Genomic DNA, 16,216 nt, shown 5'->3' with positions numbered 1-16,216 from the left:
TTCTAAATTTCCTGTATACACAAGTGCTTTTTAATGCCCTCAAGGCCCAAAGAAACTTTCCCTCCAGTTTTTCCTCCTTTTTTTTTAGGTGGTCTATTGTGTGCCTCAATGATAATCTTTTGTCCCAGGCAGCTGCAGGTTGTTTGTTAGCTTTGCAGTGTTTTCCATCAAGCCCACCACTTTTCTGATGTAGAAGAGTTCTGACTTAGGCATGACAAAGACAAGTGCTTTGCATCAGTCCTACACACAATCCCAGACAGTTAGAATAGACACACAAAATAATTTGTGAAAAAGGACTGCTCTGCCTCACAAACAGGAACTATTATCCTGCACTAAGAACATGGCAGACATCTTCAACACTGCCATTGAGTTGTAGATGGTATGAGGGCAAGTAAAAATGCCATGAAGATTTCCTACTATTTTGATATTTCCTTTTTCTTGATTTAGCATTCACTCAGATGCTGTAAACCTTTGGCTGTTTTCCAAAATTCCAACAATGTTGCTTCTGACAATTTCTGCTTGTTTTTTGATGTTTCTGTGGAGCAACAGAAGCTTGGAGCTGCCTACTCCACCATTTTGCTAACATCCATCTACCTGTGTTTTAACAAGCCCTCTGGGAGATTTGGGTGCACTCTAAAGTTAGAGAACCAATAATCTAAAAAGTCACTAATCAGAAGCTAATTATTAACCATATCTTGCATTTTGTGAGATCATTCTAGAGACCAAGGCAAAACCCTAATCTAAACCATCAACATGTATGGTCCACTATGTCAGTGCACCAAAATTTGAAACTTCAAACATACTAAATCAAATTTAATGAGAAAGATTTTTTAAAAGTCTATAAATTCATGAATCCTACAGTTCAGATTCTCAAGGAGTAGGCCTACATGTACACAGAATTTTAGTTTTAAAGTCTTCTCATGCAATTTTGATATCTTTCCAGGACTGGGAGTAAGTCATTTCCATTTATTACAGACCCCAGGCCCTGAGAAGAGAATAGCTTCACCAGGAAGTAACTAGCTACAGAACAAGAAACAGCATGGCACTAAATGTGAATCAGTTTGGAACTGAGACACCTGAACAAATTTCTGTTGATTCTTGGAAACATGGAAAAATTATATATACATATATAAATATGTATACACACACACACACACATATATATATTCATATATACATACATATATACTTCAAAATTTTTTCCTGGAAAAATAGAACTAAACAATAATATGAATAATTCCATGAGCATTTTGAAGTACCCTCATATATATGTGGATTATTGCCCTGAAGAATTCTGCCCTTTTTAAGTTTTGAATATTTATTATGCACAAAAGAATTAAAAACAAAATACAACAAACACCTATGAATGCACCACCTAGCTTAAAACATAAGATATCAATATAGTTAAAATCTTTTGGGTGTACATCTCTAATAACATTCCCATTCCTTCCTCTCAGAAGTAAACTATTCTGAATTTAGTGTTTATCAATCTGACACATTTATCATTTCATACATGTGAATGTATCAAGCAACATATTAAATTGTTTTGCATTTTTAAATATATAAATGATTTAAAACCATAATTTTCTCTTGCTACTTACTTTTTGATTCAACATTACGTTTGTAATTCACCAATTTTTATTCAATTTCACTGATTTTAGTGTTTCTTTGTATGATTGTACTGCAGTTTATTTAAACATTCTCCTATTGATAGACAATTAGTTTTTTTCAAGTTTTTGAAATTAAAAAATGAAAAAAAACCAAAAAAAAGTTTCTGTGATGATGCTTATACATATCTCCCTGGAATATGACCAAGAGATTCTTCAATGTTTACACTGAGGAGTTGGGTTCTTGTGCCATAAGGTGTGCACGTTACAAAAACTCCCAAATTACTCTCTTTATTGGTTTTATCAATTCGTGTTTCCACCACAATGGGTACGTGTCCATTCCTTAACTGCTTTCCCCATACATAACATTGTCAGATTTTATTTTTCACTTTTGCCAAGCTGATGGGTAAGAAATAGTATCTCATAGTGGTTTTAACTTGCATTTTCAAGATAAAGTAAAATTGAATTCTTATTAATATGTTCACTAGATATTTATGTTTCCACCTTAGACAACTGTTCTTTCATATCTATTGCCTAACTTCCTATGGAGCTCTGAGAATTTTTCTTATTGATTTTTAATGGATACTCTCTCACACCCAGACACACACTGCTAGATTCAGTTTGCTGATATTTTGTTTAGAATTTTTTCATCTAATCTGTGTTCAAAAGTAAATTGGCTCATATAATTCCTTTCTTACACAGTCCTTGTCTTGCTTCCAAATCAAGGTCACACTATCCTCATAAAATTCTCACTTATTTTCTTCTCAGGAAGAGGTTATATAAAGATTGGAATTATTTCCTTTGGATATATGCTAGAACTCCCCTGTAAAACTGACCAAGCCTAGTGGTTATTCAGTGGAGAGACATAGTAGACTGCAAAAATGGTCGCAAAACTTTGCTCCTCACTGTGTCCATGTCCTATGCAATGTGGATTTGTATCATATCCCATCAAAAGATAGGATCTATTTCTCATACCCTTGAATCTAAGCAAAAGTAACAATGCGCAAGTTTTAAGCCTAGATTGCAAAAGGCCTTGCACACTTCTGCTCTGTCTTTTGAAACTCTGCTCAGCCATCATATAAACTAAATTGGGCTAGCCTTCTGGAAAGTTAGAGACCACATGACACAGAGGTGAGCCATCCAAGCCAAGCCCATCCTAGAACAGCCAGTCCCCAGAAAACTCAGCAGCTGATCAAGTTGCATGAGTGAACCTACTGAGAATACAAGAACCATCCAGCTAAGTAAGCCCAGCCCAAGTTGCTGACCCACAAAATTTTGAGCTATATGAAGGGTATTGTTTCAAGCCATTTGTTTGATTTGTTTTGATTTGCTGTGTATCAAAAGCTAACTGATACAATAGATTTTGCACTATTTTCCTCTGTACTTCTTAACTAGCTGGGCACTGCACCCCACCACTGTTGATGCCATCTATGATGTAATGAGGCTGGCAACCATCAACACTGCAGCCCACAGACTGGGCAGTCTCCAGGATCTCTTTAATGGTTCCAAAGAGTTCTCTGGCTAAAGATCAATGTCACAGCTGTCAGGCAATGCTGACAATATCATCAAAAGTGGTATTTCCACTGTGTTTAAAGTTTTTTCTGTTTCTTTCTGTCTCTTGGCCATTCCTTGAGGGCTTTGATGATCAGGGCAGAGGCAGAAAGAACTACCTCAATCTGGGCCTGTCTGTTCTGAATGGTCAGTTTTCCTGTAATCCTCAGACCCTTCCAGTCACCAGTTGCCTTGGTAACAACATCACCAACCTTTATTGGTGACAGACCCAGGGAGCCAATCTTGGGGGCCAGGGCAGACGTGGCACAACTTCGCCACTTCAGGTGTACGACTTTGATCTCACTGGGGTTGAACTTAGGTGGCGTGCTGGGGCAGCTGGTGTCAGATGAACCTAGACTCTGGACAACCAAAGAAAGTTGCACCTTGGCCTCCTCCAAGCCAAAACCAAAAGGCAAACTCAATTACTTTAATGGTTCTAAGACGACAGGGGTTTTTCGGTTGTTAAGTCTATTTTAGCAATATATTTATTTTTAGAAAATTGTCCATTTTCTCTAATTTTCTATTCTATTGGCAAAAAGTTATTAATAAATAATTACTATTGTTTAATTTTTCAGTATTTACTGTTATATGCTTTTTATTATTCCTACTGCTTTTTATGCCTTTTCTCATTCTTGTTTAAACTCCCAAATTTGTCTTTTCAAATGACCTAATTTTGGTTTTCTTGATATTGCCTATTGTATCTTACTCATTATTTTATTAATTTCTGTTATTATATGCTTATTATTTAAGTCCTTTTACTTTCCTTGGATTAATCCTGTTGTTCTTCTTCTAGCTTCTTAATTTAGATGCTTAACTCATTAAATTTCTACCTTTTCTGATACAGGCATTTAAAGATAAATATTTCCCTCTAAGAATTGCTTCAGCTGCATCTCAAAAGTTTTGATTATTAGTAGCTTTATTATCTATCTGCTTTACTTATTAACTGACATTATTATTTTTCTTAGAACCATTAGTTACTTTAAAGGGATTTTTTTAACATTTCCAAACATATTAAGGTGGGGTGTTACTTATCTTTTCACTATTCACTTTTAATTTAATTGCATTGTTGACACAGAAAATGGTTTATGTATTATTCTTTGAAATTGGTTGAGAATTACTTTTTATGGCCTTTTATGTAGTCAGTTTGGTTTTGTTTTACCATTTTCACTTATTTATTTTTTAATAGTACATTTTTACGGGGTACAGTTTGTTGTTTCAATACATGCATGTACTGTATAATGGTCCAATCATAACAGTTTAGCATATCTATTGCCTAAACATTTATCATTTCTTTGTGATTATAACATGCAAGATCCTCTATTTTGGCTGTCCTGAAATAGATAATGTAATATTTTTCGTTATAGTCACCTTACAGTACCAGATCTTATTCTTCCTATCTGAATGTAACTTTGTAACTTTGTACCCATTTACCAACCTCTTCTCATCCCCTTTCCCTCCTCCTCTTCCTTGCCTCTGGTAATCACTATTCTACTCTCAATTTCTTTTTTTTTTTCTCTCCCTCTTTCTCTCTCTTTATTTTTTCTTTTTTCTTTTTGATATTTATTTATTTTTTTATTTTTTTTTTATTTTGTCAATATACAATGTAGTTAGTTATTGTGTCCCATCACTGAAACCTACCTCCCTCCCTCCTCCCTCTCCCCCCTCCCACCCAGATGGCAGGACTAGAGTTACAGCCTCTGTGGGCCCAGGCTTCAAACCACTGGGATCAGGGTGTTGTAGCCTCTCCTATGAATGCATTGGACAATGGCAGAGCCTTAAGGCTAGGGAAGCATTGTGGCTACTTGTCCCAGAGGAGGGCATACTTGTGCAGTGGCTGCAGTTTCAAGATAGTGCCAACTAAATAGACTTGGGTCACAAGGATAAGGGGTAGGGAGTGCACAGTATGTGCTCCTGTTGTGGAGCAACAAAGCCTGTGTATTCTAGGCAGCTCCTCACACTTGGCTCCATGGCTGCAAGCTCTGTGGAATCCTCCTGCAAAATAATAGTAGGCTTCTGTGGTTAGGATGGGGGTTGGTGTGGGCCATCTGCCTACCCTTTCACTGCAAGGGAAAATTCTTCTGCACTGGTCACAGTGGCAGAGACATGATGGCTGAAGCTGTGTGCCTCTGTCTCTTCTCTATGCTGCCATCTGGGGCTTTCATGCACCACAGAGATCTCATAGTCTCCTGTTGCACTCCTGCATTCTCTCACAGATGCCCCCATCAATATTTAGCTGTCTGTTGGTTGTTCTGCTCCCTTTCTGTGGGAGGTATGTGCCCTGGGCACTTCTGGTTCATCATCTTGTCCTGCCCCTCTTCTGTAGTCAATTTTCATAAATATCCCATGTTCTAGATGTGTTCATTGCTGGTTATAGGGTTTATATATAGCTATTAGATAAACCTGTTAAGTATTATGTTTAAATCCATATGCTTACAAACTTTATTCCCTGCTTGACCTATAAATGACTGAGAGAAGTATGTTAAATATTATTCAGCATGATGGTGAATTTATCCATTTTTCCTTGTAATTACCTACAATGAATATATTTGTATTACTGAAATAGTATAGCATACTATAACCTTTTGTGTCTGTCTCTTGATTCAACAGCTTATGAGGTTCATCCATATTGCTGCTATACAATTTGTTCATTTTAATTGCTCTGTAATATGCTACTGTTGAAAAATACCTCTATTTCTATACCCCTTCAACTTTTTATGGATATTTGAGTTGTTTTTAGTTTTTTTTTCTATTATAAATACTACTATAAAAACATCTTTTTGTGTATCTTTATTAGGCATATACCTAGAAGTATACTTGTTTGGTCATAGGACACATGTATGTCCATTTTTATTAAATATATTACCAAACAGCTTTCCACAGTGCTTAAACAAATTTTCACTCTCAGCAGTGAAGGAAGGTTCCAGTTGCTCCACAATTTTGAAAAGCATGGTATTGTCAGTCTTTTTAATTTTAGCCATTCTGACAGGTATTCCACAGCATCTCAATTTGACTTTACTTATCTTCATGACTAATCAGATTAGTACCTTTTGCCTGTGTTTACTGGCCTTTTGAATATGTCTTTTAGTGAAATGCCAGTTAGTATTTTTGCCTATTTTTTTAATTAAATAGACTTTTTCTTATTGATGTGAAAGAGTTCTTTACACAGTCTGGATAAAAGGCTTGTAGTGTGTGAACCCTGAAAGAGCCAATTCCTTGTCAAAGATCCTGAGTGGCTAACTAGATCTAAATTTTGAGTGGAGTCAAATAGCCATTTGTGGAGTGGAGGTTACATATGTGCCCAGTCTGAAGTTTTTCATGGGCTGCCTTCCCCCGCCTGTGCAAACAGTAGCTGCAAGAGAGCTTTACTTTGTCATCCAAATTTAATCAACAAACTGCAACCTGTCAAGTGTTAGTTGGCCAGAACACAGCCAGCCAGAATCCCTCCTTTGCATAATGGGCCAAACGAAACAGAACTGAAGAGCTAGGATCCATCTTTTCCATAAATAAACCAAAATGGGAAACTGGGGAGAAACTCAGGCTATGTAAGACAATCCCTCTCTTTATTCTGGTGGAGAGCACTTTCATTTTCTACTGCGGGCTGGCTTCTCCCTAGTTTGCAAACTGTTCATGGGCTGAGTCTCCCTAATTTGCAAACTGTTCATCAAAATAAACTCTCCTTTTATCTCCAAATTTCTTTTTCAGTGAGTTTTGTTAACGGTACGATACAACTACTTTGAACAGTTTCTTCTATTTTATGTCGTGGCTTTTTACTCTCATAGTCATGTATTTTGATTTTTAAAAAGTTTCAAATCTTAATATATTCCAATATGTCAGCTTTTTTCTTTATAGTTATTTTTTATGCCTTATTAAAAATTGTTTTTCCACATCAAAGTCATAAGTATTTTTCTATGTTATCTTTTATATGCCTTGTTGGTTTACCTTTTTGATTTAGATCTATAATCCATCTGGAATTGATTTCGCATAACATGTGAAATAGAGGTCAAGATTAGTTCTTTTCCCATTGAGATATTCAGTTGATCTACCAGCCTGCAGTGAGAGGGCCATCCTTCCTCACTATTCTGCAATGCTACAATGTATATTTCAAGGTTATGTTATAGGTATATGAATTTTTAGAATTGTTTGTTATGACATGGTACCCTTTTTGGCTTTGAGGTTTGATATTAGCAGAGCTCTTTGGCTTTCAGTTTGGCCGATTTTTCTCTTTTTTATTATTTCACTGATAACATTTATTAGTCTTTATTTTTTTGTTATTTTGCTATAAACAATATACAACAGGATTTGAGTTTATGAATCCAATAAAATATTCTGAATTTAAACGCTGAGTATAAATCATTTAATTTGATAATGAATATTGTGAATGGGAATTATATCTGTTATCTTATATCACGTCTCTTCCTGCCTTATTTTGGGTTAATGAAGCTTCTTTAAAAATTCCCTTTTTATCTTATAGTTGAATTTGAGAGTTGAACATGATTTCTATTGTTCTGGCATTTGTTTAAATTTTTAACATGCAAACAAAGTCTAAAGTTAATCAATTTCTCTATTTTCTGTGTGTGTGATCAATATAAGCCCTTAGAACACTTTGTCAGATCATCCTCTACTATAATTTTATTGCTGTCATTATTTTAATTTTATTTTTTCTAAAATTGGGCATTATAATTATTTAATCAATTGATGAGTATTCTGTTTTGTTCATTTCCTTAATATTTATTTGTTCACCAATTCTACTTGAACCTTATGTCTTCCTTCTGGGCAATTATTTTCTTCTTCCTCTTCTTCATTGTTTTTGTTAACAGCTTTATTGGGTATAACTCACATACTATACAATTCACCCATTTAAAATGTACAATTAAGTATATTCATATATTCACAGAGCTATGCAATGATCAACAAAACCAATTTCAGAACATTTCCATTTTTGTTGCTGTGCTTTTGGGCTCATGTTCATAAAGTCTCTGCCCAGAACTAGTTGCTGAAGTGTCCCACCTATATTTTTCCTTAGTAATTTTACATTTTCGGGTCTTATACTTAAATCTTTAATCCATTTTGAGTTGATTTTAGTGTATGGTGAGAGATGCATATCTAGTTTCATTCTTCTGCATATGGATATCCAGTTTTCCCAAGACCACTTGTTGAAGATGCAGTCCTTTCTCCAGTGCAAAGAGATTGAAGAGGTAATTAGCAATCTTCCAACAAAGAAAGTCTGGGTCTGGATGGCTTTACAGCTGAATTCTATCAAACTTTTAAAGAGGAGTTAATACCAATTCTCCTCAAACTATTCCAAACAATTTAAACAGAAGCTACTCTCCCAAATTCATTCTATGAGGCCAACATAACTCTGATACCAAAACCAGATAAAGACATAACAAAAAAAAGAAAATTGCAGGCCAATATCCTTGATGAACCTAAATGCAAAAATCCTCAACAAAATATTAGCAATCAGAATACAGCAACAGATTTTTAAAAATTGTACACTATGATCAAGAGGGATTTATCCCAGGGATGCAAGGATGATTCAACATATGAAAGTCAAGAAATGTGATACACCACATCAACTAACTCAGGGACAAAAACCATATGATTATCTCAATAGATGCTGAAAAAGCATTTGACAAAATTCAACATCCCTTCATGATAAAGACTCTCAACAAATTAGGTATAGAAGGAAAGTATCTCAACACAATAAAAGCCATTTATGACAAGCCTACCACCAGTATCATTCTGAATGGGGAAAAACTAAAGGCCTTTCCTTTATGAACAGAAACAAGACAAGGATGCCCATTCTCACCACTTCTACTTAACATAGCACTGGAGGTACTAGCCAGGGCAATCAGGCAAGAGAAAGAAAGGGAATCCTGATTGGAAAAGATGAAGTCAAGCTTTCTCTATTTTCAGATGAAATGATACTATATAGAGAGAAAAACCTAAAGACTCTATCAAAAAACTCCTAGAGCTGGTCAATAACTTCAGTAACATTGCAGGATACAAAATAAATGCCCCCAAATCCGTTTCATTTATATATTCAAATAATGAACTAACAGAGGAATAAAGAAAGTAAGCTCATTTACAGTTGTCACAAAAAAAATAAAATACCTAGGGAACAATTTAACCAAGGAGGTGAAAGACCTCTATAATGAGAACAGGGTGAGAATTACAAACCACTTCTGGAAGAAATTAAAGAAGACACAAAAAGATGGAAAGATATTCCATGCTCTTGGATTGGAAGAATTAACATTGTGAAAATGTCTATACTACCCAAAGTGATCTACAGATTCAATGCAATCCCTATCAAAATACCAATGACATTCTTTACAGAAATGGAAAAAACAATCTTACTTTTCATATGGAACAACAAAAGACCATGAATAGCCAAAGCAATCCTGAGCAAAAAAATTAAGCTGGAGGCATAACACTACCTGACTTCAAACTATACTACAAAGCCATTGTAACCAAAACAGCATAGTACTGGTATAAAAACAGACATTCAGACCAGTGGAGTAGAATTGAGAAGCCAGAAATTACCCCTCAGGCTTATAGCCGTCTCATATTGGACAAAGGCAACAAAAATCTACATTGGGGAAAAGACAGCAAAAGAAAAAGTAAACAAATGAGACTATATCAAACTGAAAAGCTTCTGCATAGCAAAGGAAACAATCAGTAGAGTGAAATGAAAACCTACAGAGTGGAAGAAAATTTTTGCTAACTATGCATCTGACAAGATGCATCTTACTATGCATCTGTATATATCCATAATATACAAGAAACTCAAGCAATTACACAGTAAAAAAACAAACAATCTAATCAAAAAATGGGCAAAGGATCTGAATAGACATTTTTCAAAGGAAGACATACAAATGGCCAACAGGTACATGAAAAGATGTTCAACATCACTAGTCATCAGGAAAATGCAAATTAAAACTACATTGAGGGGCCGGCCCGGTGGCGCACTGGATAGTGCGCCACTTGGGAAGCGCGGCGGCGCTCCCGTCCGAGGGTTCGGATCCCACATACAGACCGGTTCCCGCTCACTGGCTGAGCGAGGCGCGGGAGCAACACCGAGGCTTGCGATCCCGTTGCCGGTCCCCGGTCCGGTACGGGGGCAACACTGAGGGTTGCGATCCGTTGCCGGACACGGAAAAAAGACAAAAGACAAAAAAAAAAAAAAAAAACTACATTGAGATACCACCTCACCCCATCTAGACTGGCTGTAATCAAAAAGACAGTGAATAACTAATGCTGGTGAGGGAGTGGAGAGAAGGGAACACTCCTACACTGTTGGTGGGACTGTAAATTAGTATAACCACTAAGGAAAACAGTATGGAGGTTTCTCAAACAACTACAGATAGATCTCCTATACAATCTAGCAATCCCACTTCTGGGTATATACCCAGAGGAATGGAAATCATCATGTCGAAGGGATACCTGCACTCCCATGTTCATTGCAGCTCTGTTTGCAATAGCCAAGATATGGAACCAATCTAAATATCCATCAATGGATGATTGGATAAGGAAAGTGTGGTATATATACACCATGAAATACTACTCTGCCATAAAAAAAGAATGAAATACTCCCATTCGCAATAACATGGATGAACCTGGAGAAACTTATGTTGAGTGAAATAAGCAAAGCACAGAGGGATAAATACTGCATGTGCTCACTCACATGTGGGAGCTAAGAGAGAAAGAAGGAAGGAAAGTAAGACCACAGTAGTCATTGGACTTGCAGAGGGAGAGAACATTCCTTGGACTACAAAGCGGAGTGGGGGGAGGGGAGGGGGGAGTGGAGAGAGGTTGGGGTTAATTGGGTGGGGGACATGGAGTACAAATGCAATTTGTGGTAATGGATATGCTGCCAGTATGAATTTGGCCCCCACATCTTGGGCACAAGGGGTGACAATCAGCTTTGTATCTCATGAATATTCATAAACAATAAAATTAAAAAAGAACATTTTCATAACCCCAGAAAGAAACTCTGTAGCCTTTTGCTATTAGCTCCTTTGGGGAAGTTTTTTATAAAGACCTATTGGTCGTAAACTAAAAGTTTCATTTGTCTACAAATGTCTATTTCCCGCTATTCTCAAATGACAATTAAAATGGATATATGCTTCTACATTTGGGAGTTATTTCTCTCAAAACTTTGAAAATATTATTTCCACTGGCTTCTGTCTTCTGCTTTTACTGTTTAAAACCCAGCTACTCAATCTATGTTATTCTTTATGGAAAATGTACCTTTTCTTGCCGGCAACTTTATTTTATTTTATTTTAATCTTTATTTTTTTCAATGTACATATTTGTTTGTTATTTCAAAACATGTGTACATTGTGTAATGATCTAATCAGAATGTCATTGGCTACTTTTAAGACCTTCTCTGGGTCTTTGGAGTTCTGCTACTTTTGCCAATATGTCTAAGTGTGGGTGTCTATTTATCTTGGTTTGTATAATAAATTATTAAAATAATCAAAAAATTATTTCCGTCCTTGCATTCATATCCTTGCAATATGATATTGCACAACAGCCCTTCTAGAGTTGGTATCTATTTCTTTGCCCCTTGACTCTGGATTTGGCCACATTGTTTACTTTGGGCAATAAAACATTAGCGAATGTGACCAAGCAAACAGAGACTTGAAAAGCACTAGTACACTAGGGCTGGCTCTCTTTTTATACTTGGAATCCCAACGCTGCCATTTGAATGAGCCTGAGCTAGGCCGCTGAAGAATAAGAGACAAGTTAGAGGAGAACTGAGGAACACCAGTCAATAGCCAGCCTATAATCAGAGTTGTGAAGAGGCCATCTTACGTCATCCTGACATCTGCTGGTGTGCAGCTGGCTACAGACACATGAGAGAGCCCAGCAGGTATCAGCTTAGCCAGACCAGACCAGAAAAATCATCCAATCAACACAAAGATTGTGAGTTAAATGAAATGGCTGTTCTTTAAGCTTCTAAGCTTTCTAAGTGACTTGTTAGACAATAACAGGTAACATGCACTTTTATTTCATTGTGCTTCCTATAATAAGAATTAATCTCTCTTATTAATTTTAGAAAATTCTTAGCCATTATGGTTCTAATAGTGTCTCTTACCTTTTTCTCTCTATTATTCCCTGGGACTTTCAAATACATATGCATATATTATATACATATTCTCTATCTTGTTGAATTTTCAAATATATGTGTATATATTATATATATATACACACACACACACATACATACATATTAAACAGATATAGAATTTTTTTTCATGTACATGCATCTTTTATACATTTTAACCTCTCTCTTATTATCTTCTCTCTATCCCTGCTCTACTATTAGGGTAATTACTTTAACAATATTTTCCATCTCACAAATGCTCTCCCCACCTGTGTCTAATCTACTCTTTAACAGGTTCACTGGGATTCTTTTCACCTCAATGACTGTATTTTTCATTTACGGAAGTGACTTTTAGTTCAAATATCCCTGGTCATATTTATCAAGTCTGTTCGTCATACATTCTTTAATTTATTATTTTGATTCTTTAAACATTTTAAACATCGGGATTTTTTAAAAAATTCTTTACCTGCTAATTCCAATTTCTGCATTCCTTTGAGGGCTAACTGAGCAGTTTGTTGTTTCTTCCCACTGTAACTCATGATGGCTTAAAAGGTCATATTTTCATGGACTAATCTGTGGGCATATTGTGAGGTCTACATTGAAGTGACTTTCTCCAAAGATAATCTGAATTTTCTTCATCAGGAATCCCAAGGTACCCAACCCAGGACCATTTTAAGATAGTGTATTGCTTCATGGGTAAAGTTAATCTAGGTTTCAAGCCCACATGATGGCAGGGCTGTGGTTCAAATTCTCAGAAAAGTATTATTTGTTCTTATCTGGAGATGAGATGAAGACAGACTAGTTAGTAGATTGCCTCCCTCTGCAGAGAGTAGACTTTTTCTGACTATCCTTTTACTGGAGGTGTAGTCTTTTAGGTCCAAGCTTTATTTCAGAAATTTCCATTCCAACTCCCATTCATGAATGGGACCTAAGTCATCCCTCCCACCCCTCACAGACTGTTGAAATTTAAGGCTCTAACTGGAATCTTCATACATTGCTGGTTGGAATATAAAATGGCACAGCCACTTTGGAACATAGTTTGACAAGTTTTTTATGAAGTTAAACTTATACTTAATATACAACCCAGCAATCTCATACCTACATATTTACCCAAGTGAAATGAAAACTTTTGTTCACATAAAAACCTATCTGCAAATGTTTACAATGGTTTTGTTCATAATTTCCCAAAACTGGAAACAACCCCCATGTCCAACAACTGAGAAATGGATAAGCAAACTGTGGTACATTCATACAGTAGAATTGGAATACTACTCAGCAGTAGAAAACAATGAACCACTGATATACACAACAACATGGGTGAATCTCAGCATATATACATACATACATAAATGATTACATTTATATAACATTCTGGAAAAGGCAAAACTGTAAGGTCAGAAAACAGATCAGTAGCTGTTGGAGGCTTAGGGTGAGAAGGGTTGAAGACAAGGGGACTCAGGGGAATTTTTGAAGGTGAAGGCATGGTTCTTTATCTTGACTACGATGATGGTCGTAAGGCTGTATAGTCTTACACTCAAAATTGTACATTTAAAGGGTAAATTGTACTGCCTGAACGTTAGACTTTAATTTTTAAAAAAGGAAAAGGAAAAAACTTAAGGCTCTAAGTTCTTGGTATTGGCAGACACCCCTCTGGCTTTCTCTTCCCTCCATATATTCGGTCCCTAAGGATATCCCTTCTTGAAAGTGCAATAATGGATTTTAGAAGGTTTTTGTTACGTTTTGTCTAGCATTTACAGGTACTTTGAAGCAGGAGGATTTTTAGAATATCTAGTCAGCCAGATTGCCAGAAGGAAAAGTCTGCCATTCTTTTAAAGAACAAGACTATCTTAAAATTTCATGATGTTTTAAGTTTTTCAATCCGTTTTATCACTGTATCTTCATGTTTCTATGAAGTACAGTAACACAGTTATTTTATCTTTTTTTTCATAGACAAGAAAACCAAGACTCAAGGAAGCTGAGATTCATTTCTACTGTATATTTAGATATCTACTCCAAACTGCATTAACGTATAATCTGAGAGTGAAAACCAAGTTAAAGATTATCTTAAATATCTCAGAATTAGGAGATCAATGAGACACATTTTGAAGATCATTTATACTCTGGATTACGTATATGTGGCAGCAGAGAGAGCTGTATAACTTTGGCACAAGTCACTTAACTTTCTGCCTAGTTCCAAAGCACCTCCTTCATAGAACTTTTGTGACAATTAAATGAGTCAATTCATGTCAAGCCTATAGAAAAACATGTCACACAGTAAGGGCTTAATAAGCATTAGTTGTTACTATTATGCCATGCCCTTCCCACTAATATAATTATATACACATCTCCAACACTATGAAAAATTGAGTGCTGCCTATATATATAAACAAGAAAGTTAGTGCTTACTTTGAATAAGCCATGTTTTTGGTTGCGCTGGCCAAGCCATAAGTTGCTTCCTGGAGGAAGGTTGGTCTCCGGAGGGTCTATCACACGCTCATAAATCCTGCAGAGGCAAAGAACACAGCCACTAATAGAAAGTTTCAAAGCAGAACCAAAAGGTACACATGCTGTCTATTCACATCATTTGCTGCTAGTGTGGAGAGATGGAGCCAGTACGTGGCACACCTTAAATGACAAGTAACATGAATGTAAAGATCTGTTTCTTGACAAAAATTCAACACATTATCTAGGCCTCTCCTGCTCTTCTATCATCTCCCTTTTGGCAGGGAAAGAAGAAAGAGGGTAAAGTATTTTATTATCTATTCTGAGCAGTGAACTTTGCACTATGAAGAAAGTGGTTTTGTCCACATGTTACAGGGGAGAAAGCTGAGGTTCAGAGAACATAAACAAGTCAACCAAGTGAAGACATCAGGGAGAATCAGAGTGAGTATAAGAACCCTCATCTGCCTGGCTCCAAAGCCCATGCACTCTCCCTTGTACCCTCCTACTCTCTGGCTTTGGTTTATTTAGCTGCTACTCATTTCTACAGTAACCTGAGAGAACCCTTGGAACAAGTGGGTAACAGCTGCCCAGTTGACAATGTGCTTCATCTACAAAATCAAGTAACTGAAATCATCATCCAATTAACAAATAATTATTGGGCCCTTTTTATGATCCAAGCTCCACACCAAGCTACAGGAAAAAGAGCAATAAACCAGACACACAGCGTCCTGCCCTCATGGATAGAATTAGGTACATGAAGAAAATCTTCATCTGATACATAAAGCCATATAACCAACACAGAAGAAGCCACAGTGCAAAGATCTCTGAAAGTTCCTTCAGAGCCTATAAAATAATTGAATGTCTCAATGATTCAGCCCTTCCAAGGTGCAGTTAGTCACAAGTCTTTTTATTTGTGCCCCCTTCTGAAATAGCTCCTGCAACCAACAGCTGATCACAAGCCCCACCTCACCTCCGGCAAGTACCTGTCAGCACCTGATGCTCAGAAGATTCTTGGTGGGGTGAGATAGAGTGATCTGTAAATTTCAATTCCTCATGAGAGCTCGTCATTTCTTGCTCTCCTCAGTCCTCGTTCAGAGCAGCTGCCGAGGAGTCACTCTTCAGGCGTGTCCAGAGGTCTGGACAACTAATCAGTCCTCCCTGCTGTGATGGAGCTGACTGCTTCCTGCCAGAGGGCGATTTGTTCCTCCGGTGGCTCTCACAAGGAAAGTGAGGAAGAACTGAAAGACTGTCCAGTTGTGTCAAGGAAAGTGAAAGACTCTGAGACTGTTGCAGTTGGGAGCTATCATGCTCCAGCCTTATATCTAAGCTGCATAGTCCATTATGCTACTACTATTCCCCACTGGAAACCCTCCATTTCCCAACAATACATGCAAGGTATTCAGCTGACAAATCTCTAAATACGTCAGGTCTTTCTCTATTAATTATCTTTTCATTATAAGTGGAGGCTCAAAACACAAGCAAGGAAAAGTAAATTTCCCTAAAAGAC

At 36.7% G+C, this 16,216-nt stretch overlaps 1 protein-coding gene and 1 pseudogene across 1 annotated transcript in view; both read right to left on the bottom strand.

Moving 5' to 3' along the window:
• The window catches only part of LOC103598367 (protein kinase C-binding protein NELL1-like), a 226,789-nt gene that overhangs the window by 119,391 nt on the left and 91,182 nt on the right, over positions 1 to 16,216 (bottom strand). The window contains exon 4 of the mRNA XM_008582357.1: positions 14,674 to 14,770. Coding sequence (XP_008580579.1) covers positions 14,674 to 14,770 — 97 coding nt within the window. The remainder of the gene's footprint in view (positions 1 to 14,673; positions 14,771 to 16,216) is intronic.
• LOC103598366 lies at positions 2,995 to 5,381 on the bottom strand (annotated as a pseudogene).

The sequence above is a fragment of the Galeopterus variegatus genome, unplaced genomic scaffold, assembly GCF_000696425.1.
Source record: "Galeopterus variegatus unplaced genomic scaffold, G_variegatus-3.0.2 Scaffold2588, whole genome shotgun sequence".
NCBI lineage: Eukaryota > Metazoa > Chordata > Mammalia > Dermoptera > Cynocephalidae > Galeopterus > Galeopterus variegatus.
This window is presented reverse-complemented; position numbering and strand designations above follow the sequence as displayed.